Genomic DNA, 13,304 nt, shown 5'->3' on the forward strand with positions numbered 1-13,304 from the left:
GAGCCCCACGTGGGACAACCTGATCACTTTGTACCCCCCCCCAGCGCTTAGAACGGTGCTTTGCACATGGTAAGCGCTTAACAAATGCCAACATTATTATTATTATTATCATCGCCATCACCATCCCTGAATGGCGCCTCCAGAGCCCCATGTATTTCTTCCTCAGGAACCTGTCTTTCCTCAAGTTCTGCCTCTTCACCATGATTGTTCCAACTCAATTCTCAACCCCTTGGCCAACTGCAACTCCATCTCCGTCTTGGGATGTGCCGCTCATGTCTTCTTGGTGGTCCTGTTTGCGTGTTCAGAGTTTCTCCTCCTTACAGCGATGTACTACGACCGCTACGCCACCATCTGCCACTCACTGTGCCATTTGCTCATCACGAACAACACGACCTGTGGAAAGATGGTGGCCGCCTCCTGGTTCACCGGGGTGATGTTTGGTGTCTTGTATTTAGCTTCAACTTTCTCCCTGAGCTTCCGTGGGGTCAATAGCATCTAGCAGGTCTTCTGTGATGTCCCCTCCCTGCTGAGGATCTCCTGCTCCCAGGACCACGTCGCCATCCATGTGAGAGTCACCGCTGGGATAGATTTAGGTGTCGTCTGATTCACTCTCATCATCGTCTTGTACGTGCACATCTTCCGGGTGGTGCTCAGGATGCCGGCCACTGAGAACAGGGCCAAAGGCTTCTCCACCTGTTTGCCCCATCTTGTCGTCGTCAGTCTTTGTCATGGCTTGTTTGTTTGCTTACATGAGGCCTCCGTTAGGTTCCCACTCGAAGCTGGACCTGCTGTTGATGGTGTTCTACACCTTGGAGCTCCTGGCCCTGAACCCTCTCATCTACAGCCAGAAGGAACAGGGACACGAACAATGCCCAGGGGACAGTCCTGAAGGGGACATTCCTCCTCCCTCCTATAAAGGGCAAAATGTCTGTTTCCTTTTGCTCACTATCCCATTCCTCATAAGGGTTCTGAGGAACCATATAAAGAGCTGTCCAAAGATAAATTCCAGCGCCTGAGGATTTGTCAATGTCTGGGACAGGGGCTGACAAGACGTGTGGGCAGAGATTGTCTCTCTTTATTCTGAATTGCACTTTCCAAGAGCTTAGTATGGTGCTTTGCTTTCGGTAAGTACTCAATAAATATGATTGAATAAATAAATAAATGACTGACAAGTGATTGTTTGGGCAACATCATGGTTTAGTGGAATGAGTATGTGGTTGGGAGACATGAGATTTGAAAGGTCTGCCCGGTTATTCCACCGGCCTGCTGTCCAGCCACTTAACCTCTTTGGGGCTCTCTGTAAAATAGGGATTCAATATGTGCTCTCCCTTTCTCTTACAGTCAGAGCCCCTGTGGGTAAGGAAACGTGTCCGACCTGAATACTTTGTTTCTACTCCAGCACTTGTCAGTCTTTTGCAAGTAAGTTCTTAATAAATTCAATAATGATGCTGTTGATACTGCTACTGATAATAACAGTAATTCTATGAATTTTAATACTCTTGGTGGGTATGAAAATTAGAAAATCGGAGGGTGACAAGGGAGAAGGGGAGCAATCATGTAAACTGTTCCCCACATTTGACTACCTGTTTAGTTGTTTTGATGCCTGTCTGCCTCCCCTCCCTTCAGTCCCTGTCCCACATGGTGTTCACAGTCTCACTTCCCATTTTACAGATACGATAAATTAGGCACAGAGAAGTGAAATACCTTGCCTAATGTCACATAGTAGACAATCCAAACATCCATCTATCCATCCATCCATCCAACCATCCATCCATCCATCCATCCATCCATCCATCCATCCATCCATCCAACAACGCATCCATCCTTGGTGAATGCATCCTGGGTGTAAAGTACTGTAGTGAACCTTTCAGATATATCAAAATAAACACCATCCCTGCTTTCCAAGAACTTAAAATATAACATGGGAGGGAGATACAGAATTAATTCACGAATTAATTAAAAAGTCTATTTATTTTACTTGTACATATTTACTATCCTATTTATTTTGTTAATGATGTGTATATAGCTGGAATTCTATTTATTCTGACGATTTTAACACCTGTCTACATGTTTTGTTTTGTTGTCTGTTTCCCCTTTCTAGACTGTGAGTTCGTTGTTGCATAGGAACCGTCTCTATATGTTGCCTACTTGTATTTCCCAAGCGCTTAGTAGAGTGCTCTGCACACAGTAACCACTCAATAAATACGATTGAATGAACGCATGATGAATGACAGGATGAAGCAGAGAATGAAAAGAATGTTAAAATAGATTCATTCATTCATTCATTCAATCCTTTTTATTGAGGTTTTACTGTGTGCAAAGCCCTATACTAAGTGCTTGGAAATGACAATTCGGCAACATACAGAGACAGTCCCTACCCAACAACAGGCTAACAGTCTAGAAGGGGGAGACAGACAGCAAAACAAAACAAGTAGACAGGTGTCAATATCATCAAAATAAATAGAATTATAGATAAATACACATCATTAATAAAATCAATAGAGTAACAAATATGTAAAAAAATGCACAAGTGCTGTGGGGAGGTGGAGGGGTTAGGACAGAGTGAGGGGGGTAGGGTAGAGGGAGATTATGTGCTTAAGGAGTACATTTTATAAAAGCCACTATGTACAAAACTATAATGGTGGGTGTGAGTACAAAAATAGGGAAGAGGTCTAAGATGTTGATTCGTAGTTGGGAGAAGATGACTTAGGGAGAAGAAACATTAATCGTGCTAGGCATCCTGGAAGGAGTGGGATGACGGAGGGGTTTTGAAGATGGGGAATGCTGTGCTCTGATGTACTGGTAAGGGGGAGGAGGGAATGTGGGCTTACAGATTATTTCTCCGTTTTCCATCACAGAGATATTTTGAAAGGAGATAGGGCCATTCTGAGGAGAGAATGCACTGAACTGAATTCCCGTATTCTGACTCCCAATCCCGGGATCTTGCCAATAAGCAATGCTGCTTGTTATGCTGCTTCTCTATGTTGAGTTCCCAAGCCAGCCGAGGGAGGGTTTTAGGATGTATTTAGAGTCATTTCTTGTTCGCTCTAGATTTGCAATCAAGAGACGTCAGAAAATACAATGGATTAAATGACCAATTGATTGTTTGAAGTCATGAACAAGATGAAACTCCTAGAAGCAGCGTGGCCTAGTCGATAGAGCATGGACCTGGGAGTCAGAGGACCTACTTTCTAATTCAGCCTCCACCACTTGTCTGCAATGTGACCCTGGGCAAGTCATTTCATTTATTGCCTCAACTACCTCATATGTAAAATGGGATTAAGACTGGAAGTCCTATGCGGAACAAGGACTGTGTCCAACCTGACTAGCTTGTATGTGCTTCAGTGCTTAGAACGGTGCCTGGAAAATAGTAAACACTTACAACATACCATTATAAAAAAATATTCAGGGAAGGTCCCGTGGATTTAATAGAGCTTCAGGAAGGAGTTTTGAAGATGGGAAGCGCTGTGGTCTGGTGGATATGAAGAGAGAGGGAATTCCAAGTGGGGAAAAGGTGGTGAGGTAGGGGTCTGACTCGGGGAGTTTGGAACGAGGCACAGTGGGATGGTGAGCTTGGGAGGAATGGAGAATACAGATAAGAATTCAGTATGGGAAAATAATGCATATCAATCGATGGATCATATTTATTGAGCACTTTCTATGTGCAGCCCATTACTATGTGCAGACCATGGTACTAAGCTCTTGGGAACGTACGATAAAACAATATAACAGGGTTGGTAGCCACGTTCCGTGCCCATGATGAGTTTACTGTCTAGAGGGGAATGTCTAAGTTGGATTGCTGCAGATTTCAGATGGTCCCAAGCCCTGGCATGGGATGAAGCTCCAAACCTCAGAGTTTAACCAGAACGCTATTATTAATCACATAAAAGGAATGATGATTAGTCTGCTGATGTTATCATAGGAAGGAGTCCCAGAGTGGGAACCACGTGGGAAAGGACAGTCATTTAGATTGTGGGAGCCGGCACCACAGGGAGCCCACGGTCCTGGCCTTCCGAGATTCCCGGACAGTCAGCTGTCTCAGTGGAGCCCCGGGCCCTTCTTCCCACGGGGAATCCAACAGGAAATAACCCGGACATTGAGAGGACAGCACAGACATTCGCAGAGCAGAGAGGGGGAGGATCCTGACAGCCCTCATCTCTCAGCCAGACCTCCCTGTCACTTCTACCAGCATCCAGGACCGACAAGATAGAGTGAGCCTCTCTTTCAGCAGAGGTCGGTGCTCCCCAGACCAGGACAGGAGCAGTGACTCCGGAGAGGAGCAGGGGAAAGGTGAGGGAAATTTCAATAGGGAACAGGATGACCAGGGTCAGAGTTGCAATTTCTCTAAATTAAAAACAATGTTGCTTAGTGGAAAGAGCATGGGCCCGGGAGTCAAGAGAACCTGGGTTCTAATACCAGTTCAGCCACTTATCTGGTGTGTGACATTGGGCGATTCACTTCACTTCTTTGGGCCCCGATCCGTCCTCAAGGGATTCCCCTCAGAGCGACGGATGCTTTTTCTCTGGGGACAGGGTCCATCTCTGAGAAGCCTCTCAGTGTTAGCGGGAGAACGGAGAGGGCCTGAGGGCTCCTCGATGTCGCTCCTTGGTTTACCGAACCCAGGAGACCGAGGGGAAAGAGGAGACGAGCCCAGCCTGGCAGAGGTCAGCGAGTCCCAGCTCCACGCTGCCCCGGTGGGTGCGTCCGGGGGTCGTGATTGTGGGGCGGAAAGAGGCCAGCAGCCCGTCGTGAGTGTGTGGATAATTTCGCACTTGGCCCCCTGGTTGAAGTTCGGACCAGGGCAGCATTGCAGGAGGGTTTGCAGGAGCAGAAACCAGCCTTTAGCAGGGACGAGATAGTGGAAGCCACTAGTACTGGAATCACTTTCTCTGCTCAAGTTCTCAGTTGCATGGTCTTTGTACCTGGACCAGCACTGTTCTGCTGTTTGCTCTAGGGCACCCGCTCCATCGTCTCGCTGACATCCCTTCATTGACCCTCCATCGGCCGTTCGTTATCCCTCCATCACCGTTCCATTGTCCCTCAACCATCCCTCTGTCGTCCCTTCATCAACGGCCCATCATTCTTCCATTCCCCTTGACTGTCAGCTCACTGTGGGCAGGGAATGTCTCTACCAACTCTGTTGGATTGTCCTTTCCTTAATGCTTTAGTCCAGTGCTCCGCACACAGTAAGCACTCAGGAAATACCATCGATTAATCATTTCTCCAAGCCCTCTGCCAAGCCCGAGGCAACGTATGTAATTGGGGCCCCACGCCAGACCCTTCCCTGTTTAACCAGACTTCATTTATTCAGTCGTATTTATTGAGCGCTTATTGTGTGCAGAGTACTGAACTAAGCGCTTGGGAAGTTCAAGTCACTCGTAAATTCATTTTCCTCGTTTAGAGACAGCTGCAGTTGGATTCCCTGGACCCGCAGCTTTGTGTGTGTGTGTGTGCGCGCGCGCGCGCGTGCGCGTGTGCACGTGGTCAGGACAGGGTAGGAAAATCCCAGACTTTAGGGAAGAAGGATATCTGGGGAGGGAGCAGGGGGCAATGTTTTCCAACTCTCCCTACGGAACAGGTTTGGGGGTCAGGGAAGAGCCGAATGAGTAACTAGTTACGTTTATGGGTGCATGCATCTACCAACCTGCTTGTATTGTACTCTCCCAAGTGAAGCAGCGTGGCTCAGTGGAAAGAGCATGGGCTTGGGAGTCAGAGGTTATGGGTTCAAATCCCGGATCCGCCACTTGTCAGCTGTGTGACCTTGGGCAAGTCACTTAACTTCTCTGTGCCTTAGTTACCTCATCTGTAAAATGGGGATGAAGACTGTGAGTCCCATGTGGGACAACCTGATCACCTTGTATCCTCCCCAGCACTTAGAACAGTGCTTTGCACATAGTAAGCGCTTAACAAATGCTATCATTAGCACAGTGCTCTGCACACTGCAAGTGCTCTATAAATACGATTGACTCTGTGTGACTGTCCTTCTGTGGGAGAACCCCGGTCTGTGAGTGAGAGGGAATACATGTAAGGGCATTATATGTTTGGATACATGTATGTTTGGCTGTAATTTTGTGTGCGAAATGAATTTGTGCGCTCCAGGGTGCCTTATAGGGTTGGTATATCCTTGCCTGTCGTGTCCCCTGGAGCTCGATAAACTCCGTTATTGTCATTATCAGTCAATCATCTTAGTACAGTGCTCTGCACACACTAAGCGCTCAGTAAATACGATTGAATGAATGAATATTTGTTGAGATAAGAACAGAGCACTATGTGTAGTGCAATGTACTAAGTGCTTGGGAGAGTACAATGCAACAGACACACACCCCCACCCACAACGAGCTTACAGTCTCTGTACATATCTGTAATTTATTTTACATTAACATCTTTATCCCCCTTTAGACTGTAAGATTGTTGAGGAGAGGAAACCTGTCTACCAGCTCTGTTACTTTGTATTCTCCCAAGTATTTAGTACACTGCTCTGCACACAGGAAATGCTCAAAAATGCGATTTCTAAACTGCTTGATTATTTGATACTACAACTTCTACTAGGGCTGCTTTTGCTGCTATTACTGCTATTATTACTGTGATTGCTTTCCCCTATTATATATTTGCCATCTTGTTGTCACCACCTGGAGAATTATGATGTCAATTCTCTTTTGGAATTCCCTCCTAGTTACGTGAAAGTCATTTACCAAGTTTCTAGGTCATTTTGTAATTGATAATTCTTTTCAAATGCACCTCCAGTAGCTACTCCGATAGACTCATCGGCAAAATCCTTGTTGATTTATTCACCTCATCAAGATCTTTGTCTTTTGCAGGGAGTCATCATCACTTACCAGTGACCAACATCTCCACAGTGAGGGAATTCCTCCTGCTGGGATTCTCGGAGGTCCGAGAGCTGCAACTGGTTCACGCCGCGCTGTTCCTCCTTGTCTACCTAGCAGCCCTGACTGGGAATCTCCTCATCGTCATCGTCACCGCCCTCGACCGGCGCCTCCACACCCCCATGTACTTCTTCCTCAGGAACTTGTCCGTCCTAGACCTCTGCCTCATCTCCGTCACCGTTCCCAACTCCATCCACAACTCTCTGACCGACAGGAGATCCATCTCCCTAGTGGGCTGTGCTGTCCAGGTCTTCTCCGTGGTCTGGTTTGCCAGCTCAGACCTTTTCATCCTCACGGCCATGTCCTACGACCGTTATGCGGCCATCTGCCTTCCCCTGAGCTACGAGGTCGTCATGGCTCGAGGGGCCTGTGGGAGGATGGCAGCTGTCTCGTGGCTTAGTGGAGTCCTGCTTGGAATCTTGTTTTCAGCTTCGACTTTCTCTCTGTCCTTTTGTGGGTCCAACATCATCCAGCAGTTATTTTGTGACGTCCCCTCCCTACTGAAGATCACCTGTTATGAGGAGCATGTCGCCGTTGACATGAGCGTCACCACCGGGATAACATTAGGCATCGTCTGTTTCATTCTCATTATCATCTCGTACGTGCACATCTTCCGGGCCGTGCTGAGGATGTCAGCCGCCGAGAGCCGGGTCAAAGCCTTCTCCACCTGCCTGCCCCACCTCGCCGTCATCACCGTTTTCTTCTTTGCAGGTGTATCTATCCACATCAAGCCGCCCTCACACTCCTCCTTGACCATGGGTCTGCTGGTGCCTGTGTTCTACACATGGTACCCCCCTCCCTGAACCCCGTCATCTACAGTCTGAGGAACAGGGATATGAAGGCTGCCATGAGCAGGATCCTAAAAAGATCACTCACCCAACCTCTGCTCTGGAACAAAATGTCTCCTTCCTTGTGCAAATAATCCCGCACCACCACTTAACCAAAGAATTGCCACTGGACCTAGCCAGATACTTAGCTGTTTACATAAAACCCTGGACATTGATGAATTGTCAAAGTCTGGAAGGGAGGCGGCTAAGACTCAAGTAGGATTAACAATCCAGTTTTGGGGAGGCATCATGGCCTAAAGGAAGGGGAGTCCCTGTAGGCTGTAGGCTCATTGTGCACAGGGAATGTGTTTAACAACTCTGTTAAACTGAACTCTCCCAAGTTCTTAGTACATTAAATCCAGTTTTTGGTGGCGATTCTAATCCCTGCTCTGCCACTTGTCTTCTGTGTGACCTCGGGCTAGCCACTTAATTTCTCTGTGCCTCAGTAACCTCATCTGTAAAATGTGGATTAAGACTGTGAATCTCACGTGGGACAACACGGTAACCTTGTCTCTACCCCAGTGCATAGACCAGTGTTTGGCACATAGCAAGTGCTTAACAAATACGATAATTAAAAAAAAAATGATCATGGCCTAAAGGAATGGGAATCGCTCTAGATTGTAAGCTCATTGTGAGCAGAGAATGTATCTACTAACTCCAATATATTGAACTTTTCCGAGTGCTTAGCACGGTGTTGGGCCCAGAGTAAGTGCTTAGTAAGTATCATTGATTGATTGAGACTTTATTTCTGATGCAAGCTTTGCTACTGACTTGCTTTGTGACCTAGGGGCAGTCACTTAACATCCCTAGGATCCCTCTATCTCTTGTACTCTGAGCCCCTATGGGACAGTAATTGTGTCTGAATTGATTTGTCCATCTATACGTACTCCCTTGGTGAACTCATTCGCTCTCACTGCTTCAACTATCATCTCTACGCTGATGACATCGAACTCTACATCTCCTTCCATGTTCCCTCTCCCTCCTTCCAGGCTCATATCTCCTCCTGACCTACGGATATCTCCATCTGGATGTCTACCCGCCATCTGAAACTCAATATCTCCAAGAATGAGATTCTTATCTTCCCTCCCAAACCTTGTCCTCTTCTCGATTTTCCCGTCACTGTGGACGGCACTACCTGCCTTCCCGTCTCAGAAGCCCAGAATCTTGGTGTCATCCTGGAGTCCACTCTCTCATTTACCCCACACATCCAATCCGTCACCAAAACCTGCCGGTCTCACCTCCACAACATCTGAAAGATCGACCCTTTCCTCTCCATCCCAAGAATGTTGGTGCAATCTCTTATCCTATCCCGATTGGCTTACTGCAACACCCTCCTTTCTGATGTCCCATCCCCCTGTCTCTCCCTGCTTTATTATATACTTCACTCTGCTGCCAGGATTATCTTTCTACAGAAACGCTCTGGGCATGTCGCTCCCCTCCTCAACAATCGCCAGTGGTTGCCTATCAACCTTCACAAGGAGCAAAAACTCCTCACTATTGACTTCAATCCTCTCCATCACCTTGCCCCCTTCTACCTCACCTCCCTTCTCTCCTTCTACAGCCCAGGCCACACACTCAGCTCCTCTGCCGCTAACCTCCTCACTGTGCCTCGTTCTCGCCTATCCTTTCCTCGACCCCTAGCACACGTCATGTTCAAGCCTGGAATGGTCTCCCTCCACACATCCACCAAACTAGCTCTCTTCCTCTATTCAAAGCCCTACTGACAGCTCACCTCCTCCAGGAGGCCTTCTCAAACTGAACCCCCCTTATCCTCTCTTCCTTCTCCCTTCCCTATCGCCCCCACCCCTTCCCTCTGTCCTACCCCTTTCCCTTCCCCACAGCAGTTTGTATATTTGTACATGTTTATTACTCTATTTTATTAATGATGTGTATATATCTATAATTCTATTTATTTTTATGCTATTGTAACCTGTCGACTTGTTCTGTTTTGCGGTCAGTCTCCCCCTTCTAGACTATGAGCCCGTTGTTGACTGTCTCTATATGTTGCAGAATTGTACTTTCCAAACGCTTAGTACAGTGCTCTGCACACCGTAAGCACTCAATAAATTCGATTGAATGAATTAATTAATCAATTTTTTGTTTCTAATCCAACAAGTGGAACGATTTAGGCACACAACCTCTTAATAAATACAATAATGATATCATTATTAGTAATGATTATGAAAATACAATGATATGCTCTTTAGCACGACTCTGGGGTGGGAATGAATATTGGAAAATAATAATGATAATGACATTTGTTAAGCGCTTACTATGTGCCAAGCACTGTTATAAGCGCTGGGGGATACAAGGTACTCAGGTCCCACATGAGGCTCACAGTCTTAATCTCCATTTTACAGATGAGGGAACAGAGGCACAGAGAAGTTAAGTGACTTGCCCAAAGTCACACAGCTGACAAGTTTCAGAGCCAGGATTAGAACCCATGACCTGATTCCCAAGCCCGTGCTCTTTCCTCTGAGCCACGCTGCTACTCTTGACATGAAGGTGAACAGGTTGCAATATAGTTCTGGTGTCTCAGCTCACTCATTTGTATAATGGGGATTGAGAAGTGAGCCTCATAGGGCACATGGACTCTGTCTAATCTGACTATCTTGTAATTGCTCCAACACTTTCTATAGTGCCTGATAAATAGCAAGTGCTTCAACAAGGGCCCTAAGAAAATGTTACAGTTGGCTGAATGACCGACAGATTGAGTGTCTCATGTTGTGAATTAGACAAAGGTGAAACCATACACAGTGGCTCAAGACTGTCAGTGAAAACAGGAAGGTTTTGGAAGCTGGGATGCAGATTCAGCTGTTTCCATGGGAAACCCGAGCGCTGGCACCATCGCTGATACTGTAGGAACTGCGCTCTTGTCTCCCAGGAGCCTCGGGAACCACGTGACCAGAGGGTGCTTGGTTTATTCAGAGCGCGAGGTCCCTTGGCAGGATCCTGAGGTATCCTTCAAGAATCCCCCTTGAAGCAGCTCCTGCTTTGTCTATGGGGACGAGGGCCTACCTGGAGAGCTTCTCAGGGTCTGAGGAAGAGTGGAGAGGGATCGAGAGCTCCTCTCTGTTCCTTCCTGGATGACCGAACCCATGAGTATGAGGGGAAAGAGAGGACCAGCCCAGGCCTTCAGGGGTCCCCAACCCCACTCTGCCGCGGTGAGAGTGACTGGGGGTGAATGGGATGGAGGGGCGGGGGGGACGAGGATGAAGTTACAAGAGATGGAGCCAGTCTGGGGCCTAAACTGAGGTGAGGACCAGGGCCGGGGCCTCCAACGGGGTAGGGATGCTAACATGGGGGATGTATTTTCCAGTTAAATCACCATCAACCGTCACACACCTCTCCTCCTTCCTCCTCAAACCTCGCTACCATGCTACCTCGCTACCACTCGCCAGGTTACGGTGCTCCAGCACAGCGTCAGCACTGTGGACAGTGACTTTGGCCTTCAGTGGGTTCCAGAATCCCCTGCAGAGGGTAAATGACAGACAAGGCTGAGAGACAGCCACTGGCACTATCAGCAATTCCTCCGTGTAAGAGTTCTTCCCGTATGTTGGGAGATGAGAAATAGTGGGCAAGGTGGGAATCATTGCCCACATGGGTTTTCCAACCTACTGGGATAGGTTGACACAGTTCAATTTACTATCATTCAATTAATTTTGAATCATATTAATTGAGCGCTTACTGTGTGCACTAAATACTTGGAGAGTATTAAAATAATAGTAGTACTTGTTATGCTCTTACTATGCCCCCATCACTGTCCTACGCACTGGGATAGATACGAGTTAAACAGGTTGGATACAGTCCTTGTTCCACATGGGGCTCAGAGTCCTAACCCCCATTTTACAGGTGAGGTAACTGAGGCTCAGATAAGTTAATTGACATGCTGATGGTCACACAGCAGATATATGGTGGACCGGGAATTGGAACCCAGGTCCTTCTGACTCTTTCTGACTCCAAAGCCCATGCTCTTTTCAATTTATAACACCATATCAGACACATTCCCTGCCCCTTCATTCATTCAATCATTCATTCAATCGTATTTATTGAGCGCTTACTGTGTGCAGAACACAGTACTTAGAGCTTGGGAAGTACAATTTGGCAACATATAGAGACGGTCCCTATCCAACAGCGGGCTCACAGTCTAGAAGGGGGAGACAGACAACAACAAAAAAAACATATTAAGAAAATAAAATGAATAGAATAAATATGTACAAATAAATAAATAAATGCAGTAATAAATACGTACAAACATTTATACATATATACCGATGCTGTGGGAGGGGAAGGAGGTAAGGCGGGGGGGAAGGGAGGGGGAGGAGGGGAAGAGAAAAAAGGGGGCTCAGTCTAGGAAGGCCTCCTGGAGGAGGTGAGCTCTCAGTAGGGCTGTGAAGGGAGGAATAGAGCTAGCTTGGCGGATGTGTGGAGGGAGGGCATTCCAGGCCAGGAGGAGGAACGTGGGCCGGGGTCGACGGCGGGACAGGCGAGAATGAGGCACATTGAGGAGGTTAGCGGCAGAGGAGCGGAGGGTGCGGGGTGGGCTGTAGAAGGACAGAAGGGAGGTGAGGTAGGAGGGGGTGAGGTGATGGAAAGCCTTGAGGCCCGAGAGGGAGGAGTTTTTGCCTGATGCGTGGGTTGATTGCTAGCCACTGGAGATATTTGAGGATGGGAGAAACATGCCCAGAGTGTTTCTGCACAAAGACGATCCGGGCAGCAGCGTGAAGTATAGATTGAAGTGGGGAGAGACAGGAGGATGGGAGATCAGAGAGGAGGCTGATGCAGTAATCCCGTCGAGATAGGATGAGAGATTGAACGAGCAGGGTAGCGGTTTGGATGGAGAGGAAAGGGCGGAACTTGGCAATGTTGCGGAGGTGAGACCGGCAGCTTTTGGCGACGGATTGTATATGAGGGGTGAACGAGAGAGCAGTCGAGGATGACACCAAGGTTGCGGGCTTGTGAAACGGGAAGAATGGTAGTGCCGTCAACAGTGATGGGAAAGTCCGGGAGAGGGTAGGGTTTGGGAGGGAAGATAAGGAGTTCAGTCTTGGACATGTTGAGTTTTACATGGTGCGCAGACAACCAGATGGAGATGTCCTTAAAGCAGGAGTATATGCGAGCCTGAAGGTAGGGAGAGAGAGCAGGGGCAAGGATGTAGATCTGGGTGCCATCAGCATAGAGATGATTGTTGAAGCTGTGGGAGCGAATGAGTTCACCAGCGGAGTGAGTGTACAGAGAGAACAGGAGGGGACCAGGAACTGACCCTTGAGAAACACCACAGTAAGGGGATTGGAGGCGGAGGAGGAACCCTCCAAAGAAACTGAGAATGAACGGCCGGAGAGATAAGAGGAGAACGAGGAGAGGACAGAGTCTGTGAAGCCAAGGTTGCATAGTGTGTTGAGGAGAAGGGGGTGGTCCACAGTGTCGAAGGCAGCTGGGATGTCGAGGAGGATTAAGATAGAGTATGAGCCGTTGGATCTGGCAAGCAGAAGGTCATTGGTGTCCTTTGAGAGGGCTGTTTCCGTGGAATGTTTCCGTGGAATGTAGGGGATGGACGCGATAACTAGAAGGTGAGATGGGGTCGCGAGAGGGG

The 13,304-nt window shown here is 47.8% G+C and overlaps 1 protein-coding gene across 1 annotated transcript; it reads left to right on the plus strand.

Annotated features, from left to right (window-relative positions):
• Positions 1-325: 325 nt before the first annotated feature.
• LOC119925327 (putative olfactory receptor 14L1) lies at positions 326-7,687 on the plus strand. Its single transcript, XM_038743428.1, has 4 exons — positions 326-479; positions 721-882; positions 4,791-4,918; positions 7,391-7,687. The coding sequence occupies exons 1-4, from the start codon at positions 326-328 to the stop codon at positions 7,685-7,687; spliced, it is 741 nt and encodes a 246-aa protein (XP_038599356.1).
• The last annotated feature ends 5,617 nt before the right edge of the window (positions 7,688-13,304 follow it).

The sequence above is a fragment of the Tachyglossus aculeatus genome, chromosome 3 (genome assembly GCF_015852505.1).
Source record: "Tachyglossus aculeatus isolate mTacAcu1 chromosome 3, mTacAcu1.pri, whole genome shotgun sequence".
Lineage (NCBI taxonomy): Eukaryota > Metazoa > Chordata > Mammalia > Monotremata > Tachyglossidae > Tachyglossus > Tachyglossus aculeatus.